Source organism: Pseudorca crassidens, chromosome 2 (genome assembly GCF_039906515.1).
Source record: "Pseudorca crassidens isolate mPseCra1 chromosome 2, mPseCra1.hap1, whole genome shotgun sequence".
Taxonomy (NCBI): Eukaryota; Metazoa; Chordata; class Mammalia; order Artiodactyla; family Delphinidae; genus Pseudorca; species Pseudorca crassidens.
The window spans coordinates 111,782,924-111,790,838 of record NC_090297.1 but is presented as its reverse complement, the minus strand read 5'-3'; the positions used below and the strand labels follow the sequence as shown (position 1 = coordinate 111,790,838).

The 7,915-nt window shown below is 60.3% G+C and overlaps 2 protein-coding genes and 1 long non-coding RNA gene across 19 annotated transcripts in view; 1 reads left to right on the top strand and 2 right to left on the bottom strand.

The window, feature by feature from the left end:
* Positions 1-2,010: 2,010 nt before the first annotated feature.
* EFNA4 (ephrin A4) lies at positions 2,011-6,167 on the bottom strand. Of its 2 annotated transcripts, none has more exons than XM_067728037.1 (4): positions 6,034-6,167; positions 3,589-3,884; positions 3,119-3,187; positions 2,011-2,732 (listed from the first exon to the last, which is right to left on the bottom strand). In XM_067728037.1, exons 1-4 carry the CDS (start codon positions 6,144-6,146, stop codon positions 2,596-2,598), a joined length of 615 nt encoding a protein of 204 aa, XP_067584138.1. In that variant the 5' UTR covers positions 6,147-6,167; the 3' UTR covers positions 2,011-2,595. The 2 variants fall into 2 exon arrangements, with proteins under 2 accessions (XP_067584138.1, XP_067584139.1); XM_067728038.1 differs by having other exon boundaries at positions 3,119-3,184.
* The window catches only part of LOC137219453 (uncharacterized), a 17,901-nt gene continuing 16,068 nt past the window's right edge, over positions 6,083-7,915 (top strand). The window contains exon 1 of the long non-coding RNA XR_010941137.1: positions 6,083-6,218. This is a non-coding gene — a long non-coding RNA (uncharacterized lncRNA). The remainder of the gene's footprint in view (positions 6,219-7,915) is intronic.
* ADAM15 (ADAM metallopeptidase domain 15) overlaps positions 7,322-7,915 on the bottom strand; it is a 10,317-nt gene continuing 9,723 nt past the window's right edge. For 12 of the 16 annotated variants that reach the window (XM_067728012.1, XM_067728013.1, XM_067728017.1 and 9 more), the window contains 2 exons: positions 7,735-7,859; positions 7,322-7,645 (listed from right to left, as the gene is read on the bottom strand). In XM_067728012.1, the coding sequence (XP_067584113.1) occupies positions 7,593-7,645; positions 7,735-7,859 (178 nt within the window). In that variant the 3' untranslated portion in view covers positions 7,322-7,592. Of the gene's footprint in view, positions 7,646-7,734; positions 7,860-7,915 lie in introns of those variants that run through there. The other 4 variants (XR_010941134.1, XR_010941130.1, XR_010941131.1 and 1 more) reach the window with 2 other exon arrangements.

The window sequence follows — 7,915 nt, the reverse complement described above, 5'->3', positions numbered from 1 at the left end:
GGACAGCAAGATAGCGTGATGCAAAGATGAGGGGAGTTTTTGCATCGTTCCGAAAAGACCAGGGCAGGCCCAGCAAATTGAGGGCCCCACCCTTGGCCATCTAGCGCCGCTGAGCTTTGGGGAGATCGGTGACTCCCCAAAACCTGCAGGTCTCCCAGCCTCCTGGAACCGCGCCCCGGAACACACCTCAAGGACTTCTGATGGGTAGGGCCCAGAGCCTTCAGCCCGTCTAGGTCCCATGAGCGGACTTCGCCCTCGCTGGAAACGCGCCCCAGGACTGAAACAGTTGTCCGCACAGGGCCCAGGCTGTAAGGAAAGTGAGTGTAGGGAGGGGCTGGCTTGAGGCCTGCGGCCGGCGGGCCTGAGTTTTCACCGCCACCCCCCACCCCGGCCCCGAGGCCAAGTGCGTGGCTGCCCAGGTGTCCACCCTTAACACCTGCAGGGAGCTTAGGCGGCCGGCGAGGGTGTGTGTCTGTGTCAAGTGCGCGCGTCTGCCTGAGAGTGAGGGCGTGTGTCTGAGTGCCGGGGAAAGCCGACTGGGCCCCGCGTCTCTTTCGGACATGCGTTATGAGCGGCGGATCCGCGCGCCGGCCACAGACTCGGGAGCGAGCGGGCCCGGCTTGGTCCGCGAAGAGAGCATGTCTGGGGCCGCTGGGAGCAGGATGTGACCCGCACGGTCCTCAGTGCCAGGCTAACCAGTCATCCCCGGCCTGCGCCGCCTCTGCTTTCACTGGAGAGGGGCGGAGGTAGCAGTACAGTCGGTTTCCAAGGCGACATATAGACACCCTCCTGGATGACAGTAGAGGCTGAACTCGAACTCAGGACCAGAAGACCGAGCCCATAGTTCACGCTTCAGCTCAGACTTCACCCTCTCCACTCCAGCCCCTCGTCCCCGCTAAGGATCTTGTTTTGGGGTGAGGGCGCTGACACGCAGGCACACGTACCTACAGACATGGCATTTTATGAAAGTGGCCTTGAATGGGGGGCGGGAGGGTCCACTCATGTATGCTCCGTCCGCGGCGCTGTCCTCCATCCCAGGCCTCAGCCAGAGCAATGGAACCAACCCAGAGGGACCGGGGTCCGACCCAGGTGTGCAAGGGGGTGGGGCAGCGGTTCGCAGTCTCCAGCACTTCGGTCTGGTCTGTCAGTCTCTGGACCCCCAGCACCCTCCGCGGCGCCCCTCCCCTCCCCGCGCATGTTCACACGCCGCCTCTAGCCGCCGCAGCCCCGCCGAGCTAATCAGCACAACATCCACCTATCGATCGTTGGCTGGGTGCCAGGCGGGCCGGCATGGTGCCAGTGCGGACTGTGGGGCACCGGGGCGGGTAGGGCATAGCTTCGGGGGAAGGGGCACCCCTTCCCTGGCTGCACCCAGGGCACCGTTCAGAAAGAGGACCCCGGTTAGTCTTGGGGTGGATCATAGCCTTGCCACCTCTGCCTGCCTGAGGTGGAAGAGACAGAGTGAGGCTGAGAGCAAAGGGGGCCCTCCCTCCTCGGCCCCACCTCCTCCTCCTTATAAAAGCGAAGAACAAAGAGGCCGCTGGGGAAGGAGGCTTTGATCTGACCCCACCTTCCCAGTTCTAGGCCAGGCACCGCCCAGACTGCCCTTGGGGCGGGGGAGGGACGCTCAGCTCTCAGGGACCCAGGCATTCTGAAACCCAGGTGCTGTCTTTCTACTACTCCTTGCTTTTGCCCCAAGGCCCTGCTTGGTGCTGCCACAGCTTCCGCAGCGCCCCAAGTGGGTGGGCTACCAGGAGCACCTGTCCCCTCCCCAGCACAGGAAGCCAGCTAGGGAGGTGGTGGAGGGTGCCAAGCTCCACAGCTGCTGCTGGCATCCACCCCACACTGCCCAGAGGGTGCCTACTGAGGCCTGGCATGGATGGTCTGGGCACAGCTGGCAGGGAGGTCAGGCCAAGCCAAGCTGAGAGCAGAGGCTGCAGGGAGTCCCCGTCCCCCTCCCCCCCCCCCACCGCCCCCGCCGTGTCAGGGAAGGAGCCAGAGGGCAGTAGGTTGGGGAAAGCAACAAAAAGATGGGTGGTTTATTGAAGGCTTGGTCCAGACACTTATAAAAATACAAATTGGCATGAAATTCGACCTCATGGCAAGTCCGTCTTCACAGAAGACAAGTGGGTGACCCCCCGGGGAGGAAAGGTGCTGCCCCAGGGAAGAGGCCCACAGGGCACTGGGCACAGATGGCAAGCCTGGGCTTCCTGCTTGACCTGGTCCAGCAATCACCTGTCCCCAGGTCTTCGGCCTTGGCCCCCAGCAGGCTCAAGGATCCGATCCCATCAAATCCCAGTCTTCCTGGGGGATGGGATGAGAATATCAAAGCAGCTGACAGAGACCCTATGTTTGTCTTGCCTCTGTTCCAGGGTGCCCAGGGCTGTCTGCAGCTCCCCTGCAGCTCCTCTTCAGCCTGTGATGAGGAGGCCGGCACCTGGAAGGGTCACCCCAGACCCTCTGGCCTCCCCCATCACTATTCCATCTTGTCTGTCTGGCTTGGCCCTCCCAGCTCAGGTAGGGGGCAAGGGCCCTCCTCCGGGGAGTCCTGGGAGGGCTCTGGTTCCTGGGGCTGGCAGGAAGGGTCCGCTTGGCTCAGAGGACTCTCAGGAGACGCAGAATTGGGAACAGCAGCAGCAGCAAGAGACAGAGGGGGCTGGGAGTGGCCCCCCCTTGCCACCCTGACGTGCCACTCTCTCCAGGGCTCCCAACAGGATGGGCTGACTCAGGCTCTGTGAGGGGGAGGGGGTAGCACTGATGGGTCCTCCTGCTTCAGCAGCCTCCTTCCTGCTCTCACCATTACCTGTTCACTCCCACCCCTTTCTAAGGGGTCTCCCGAACTGGCCAATCCCTTCCCATAATCACCTCATCATCTCTAAGCCCCAACTTCCAAGTCTCCTCCCAGTTGCCATTAGAGACCACCAGTTCAGCTAAGGCTTGGACAGCCTTGCCCCTGGAGATGCCATTCCCTTTGTGTAGGGGAGGCTCCCACAGGCTAAATGGGGGGGGGAAGAGGTTCCTCAGAGTTTGATGCTCCCAGATTCTTCCCACTCCTCCCCTCATTCCTGAGGGCCCCACACTAGCCAGAAGGGTTGCTCTCCTGCCCCAACCCACTCACTGTCCTCCTTGCAGCAGACAGACACCTGGAGCCTCAAGCACTGGCCAGGACTCTCCGGAGTTGGCACTGCTGGGTGGTGGGAAATCGGGAGGAAGAAGTTAGCACAGGCTAGTTTGCATGCCTCAGACTGCGTTTCAAACCCTCCCAGCTTCTCTTCTCTCCAGTTCCCTGGAAAGCTTTTCCTTATTTTGGGGCCCCATCTAGGGGCCCATCTGTGACCCTACTCATGTCCTCTTTCCTGGCTCCTCTTCCTTTCCCCTCCTCTCTATTGGTTCACTCTAGATGTCCCCCTACTCGGTCCTGGACTCAGGCCCCCTGTCCACTCCCCCCTCCTAGGCCTAGCCTTCCTTCCCAGTCCTCTCATTCCCCCACCCCTCAGGATCTCTGCCTTGACTGCTAGCAATGGCAGGTAGCCCCATTCCCCTCCCCACCTTCCCCAGGAGGCAGCCAGTGTGCCCATCTTCACTCACAGATGTAGTAGTAGGTCTCTCCAGGCAAGAATTCGAAGCCAAGGGAGAAGGGCGTGAAGCGCTGAATCTTCTCTGAGAATCGAACAGGGCCAAAGGGAGCGAAAGGCAGGGAGCACTCCCAGCGCTTGAAGGCACCCGGCCCCTCGGCCCGGCAGGCCTCATAGCCTGGCCAGCCCACCATGTATAACGCAAATGTCTCAGGGCCCTCAGGGGGCCCTGGGCCCTCATAGTGTGGGCAGAAGATGTCTAGGTAATCCTTGAGGCCCAGCTCCACCACGGCGTCTCCTCGAAGCAGCCTGCAGGCATAAGGTAGGTGAGGGCGGAGGGGCTCATGGCACGGCACACCTGCGGCACGAGGGTCAGAGATACCCCTTCCCAATGGTCCCCGCCAGCCAATCCCCCACCTGCTGGGGAGGGAGCAGCTTAGGAAGGCCTGAGTTCTCCAGACTGACACCTCTTGAGAGACAGAGTGCAAGAAAAGGATGAGGTAACCGATTCACAGGTTCAGAGAGGTTAAGGGACTGCAGTGCCTGCAACCACATGGCCCAAATGTGAGAAGGCCACTCACCACAGCCTAGCTTTTGGGTGGGAGCTGCCACCCACGTATCTAGCCCTAGTGCCCAAGACAGGGCCTGGTGTAGCACCTGTGCTTGATAAATGTTAGGTGGATGGCTGCTGTGAAGAAGCTGGGGCACAGAGGCAAGGGGCACAGATCTGGGCCCACAGAGCAGTCACAGACTAGAGATGGAGCCTGGGAACAGTATCCTCATTAACAGGTGCATAAAGAGGAAGCCTTGCCTTTTAAGACCTCAATTCAATGCTGAAAAGAATGCCATAGTAAAAAAAAAAAAAAAATGAGAGGGTGGATGGTGGGAACCTCCCTTTTTTTTTTTTTTTTTTTGGCCAGGACAATCAAGTGTCATACGAAGAGGGGGGCCCCCTCCACATATCCCCCAATCTTTGGCCTCCTCAGGACTCCCTTCCACCTGCCTGGGGGAGCCAGTACAGGTGGGAAAACCTGGGACATGCTGTCCCCCTCCAGCATCAAACAGAGCATGAATCACTCCCCCCCGCGCCCCCCCCCCCCGGCATCCCCACCATACACAGAGTCCAACTTGACTTATGAAAGGCCCCCAACTGTCTCTCTATGGGTGGTCTTAAGATCACCTGCATCTGGAGTTCTGATTAGAAATGCAGATTCCTGGGCTCAGCTCAGACCTACTGGGACACAAGCTGGGCCTTTGTACATTTTGTTCCACAGCATCCCCAGTGCCTGGAAAAGTGTCTTGCACAAGGACAGCGCTCCACAAATATCTGTGGATTGAATGAATGAGCCAGAAACCTCAGGCTTAGGGGCTAGCAACCTGCATTTTTAACAAAACCTCCAAGTGATGCAGAAGCACTGGTCTAGAACAGAGAGTGAGGAATTCAGAGTTGGAGGACAACTGATAGCTCTTATCACACAGCATTGGTATTGTAATGACCTGTCCCGAAGCTTGCTGGCCCAGGGGTTCTTTGGGCTCCCAGAGGGCAGAGCCTAGGTCTTATCTCTAACCCCCAGCACCCTAGCACAGATCCCGGCACAGAGTACACACTTAATAAATGTGAGTGAACAAACGGCGTCACAGATTGTCTTAAGTGAAAACCAGAAAGAAAAACAGATGGAGAAAGCAGAGGGAGGCAGGGAGAATTGGGGAGGAGGATGGAAACAGGAAAAAATATCGACGTTCAAAGGCAGGCAGCTCAGGAGAGAGAAATAAATAATAGTTTATATCTGTGCAGCCTGCACCTCTTTCACACACATGACCTCTGTTAGTCCGCCTGACTTCCCAGGGTACTAGGCGTTATTAACCCATTTTACAGATGAGATAACTGAGGTTAGGGAGGTCAAACGACTTGCCTAAAGGTGATTCAGCTAGAAGGGCAGGGCCGAGACTGCACAGAAATAGGACTAATAATGACGAGATGAAAGCAGAGTTACAGAATGAGATCAGGAGAAAGAGTAGCACCAAAGGGAAGTCCAAGAGAGCAGGGGAGTAACCTTCTTTCACAAGAGTAAAACCCCCCCCCCCCCCCCCCCCCCCCCGCCTCAAGTCCGCCGGCCCCAGCTCGGGCCGTTGGGAGGCTGGGGATCACCAAGAGAGAAGCGAGAGGGGCGGGGCTCGGAGTGCAGGCCGAGGTCTCTCGGGTGCAGGCTGCCGGCTCCGAGACCCCACCGACTGCCTTCGGGGCTGGGGTCCCCCTCTCGGCCCCCAGCGCGTGCGGGCAGGGGTGGGGGACCCCGGGCACGCCTCGCCCCTCCCTCCTCCCCCGCCGGCTCAAACAAAGGAGCCCCGGCGCGCGGCCGGGTCTAGGCGGCGCCGCGCACAGTGCGAGTGTCGGGCGCGCGCCCGGCCCGGGAGCGCGCAGGCCCGGCTCGGAGCCCGCAGGTTTCAGCCCTGCTACCTGGGGTTACTGGAGTTCCAGTAGACCTCGTGGCGGAGGCCACAGCCCCCTCGCAGAGGGGAGCTGAGGAGCGCGGCCCAGAGGACAGTCCGCAGCAGGGGCTGCAGCCGCATCGCCCCCGGGGTCTGGTCTGCTCTGGCCCGGGCGGGCCCGGCCCGTCCCGCTTCGCAGTCGCGCCGAGAAAGGTACAAAGTGCGGGGGGGTGGGGGGGACTTGCGGGGAGGGGGGTGGGGTGCTGAGACTCACAGGCCACGCCCCTGGATAACTTTCCACCAATGTGGGCGCGTCTCCGCCTCTTCATTCAAAGCCAACTCTTGTTAACCTTCTGTGCGCTGTAGCGCGCGCGCCAGCTGAGGCAAGGTCTTGCTGAGGCTAGACCGCGTTTCAAGGGGGCGGCGAGGAGGGACGTATTCCACTGTCTAGGAGTTGTTTTAGGGAGGTCGTGTCTTTCGTGTCTGTATTGGTACAGGGTAGAAAGCCTTATTAAATCTTTGGAAGATTTAAATATGGGCCCACGCCTTTTGCCCAGAAAGAGGCAAGTGAGGCACGGGAGAGGATCCACGAATTTGTCCAGCCATCTTAGGCACCATTGCTCCTTTTTCTTTGCACATCTAGGGATATAGCGAGGGGAAGGGACAAATCACCTCCTGGGACCACCCCCTCACCCCAACCCCCCTTTACAGAACCTCAGATGGCGAGCTCGATGTCCACCTTGGGGTTGGGCCCTGTCCCTTTCCGCCCCATACCTTCGTTCTGGGCGAACGAAGGCCATAGTCTCAAAGACGAAGTAATGAGGTGGTTGCGGCCCATACAAAGCACTTCTGTTCCCGAACCCTTAGGTGGGGTGGGGGAGGGGAGAAGCAGGTGCGCGGCCTTGGAATCGTGGGAGCCGCCGCCGCGCCTCGCCCCGGCTCCGGGGCTCTGAGAACGCCAGCCAGTTCCGTTTTTCCCAGCCGCTGGTCAGAGGGTGGGGACAGCGAGTCCAACAGCTTGGCCGGTTTGTCGATGGTCGCCGCCAAGGGGCCGCGCAGCGTTGGGGGCGAGAACTTGGCTACTGGGGGTGGCAGAGGGCGTACAGCGCCCTTTGTGGTACTGGATTGTGCAGAAGGTCATCCCAGACTGGGCAGAAACAAGCCGCGTGCATCCCAGGGACACCCTCTGACCCAACCTGGGGCTCTCGCCCTCCCTATCCTGTCTTCATCTGAGGAGCAGCGTCTCCTGGCGGCCAGATCTGGAATCGCGACAGGGGAGACGCTCCTTCCCTAAGCAGACAAACTTCGAGGCACGCTCCCAAGACCTCACTTTTATTGCAGTTCTGCAGAGACAGGCTGTGCGCACCTCCCTCAGCTCCGTCCAGCTCCCAGACACTCCCCAACCCCAAGATGCCACTGCGTGGGCGGGTCCCCAGGGTGCTGCTCGACAGCAAGTGGAGGTGCCCGGTGTCAGTGTTTTAAGACTCCTGTTCCGTAGTGTCCAGGCCCCAGCTCCTTCGGTCACCGCAGGGGACTCCAGGGGTCTGCCTGTTGAAGTCCTAAGTCCAGGTTGGAGGCAGCGGAACCTCAGGAGAGGTCAGAGGTAGAGCGAGGGCACTGCTGGGGGCGGCGGCGCAGGCCTGGGGTGTGGGAGGCCGAGAAAAAAGGTCAGAGGTCCCCCCAGACCACTCGCCCCACGAGCCCATCCTCAGCGCCCCTCCTCCCCTACCTGGAGGGTACCACTGGGGGCGGGATTCCAGCTCCAGGGCCAGGCAGGTCAGCCGAAGGGTGCTGGCCCGGAGGGTCAGTAGGCAGTGGTTTTCTCGGGGGTGGAGGCTTGGTGGGCCCCTGAGACTGAGAGAGAGAAGGCAGGAGGCCAGCTTGGGAGGGGGTATCATGTTGCCCACCTC

Excerpts from the sequence above, each read along its gene's own strand:
- EFNA4 (XM_067728037.1), bottom strand. The coding sequence starts at position 6,146 with ATGCGGCTGCAGCCCCTGCTGCGGACTGTCCTCTGGGCCGCGCTCCTC. Across the intron at positions 3,188-3,588 it reads AGAGACCTACTACTACATCT|CAGTGCCAACTCCGGAGAGT; the intron begins GTGAGTGAAGAT and ends CCCACCACCCAG. Across the intron at positions 2,733-3,118 it reads TGTCTGCTGCAAGGAGGACA|AGCCTGAGTCAGCCCATCCT; the intron begins GTGAGTGGGTTG and ends TCCCCCTCACAG.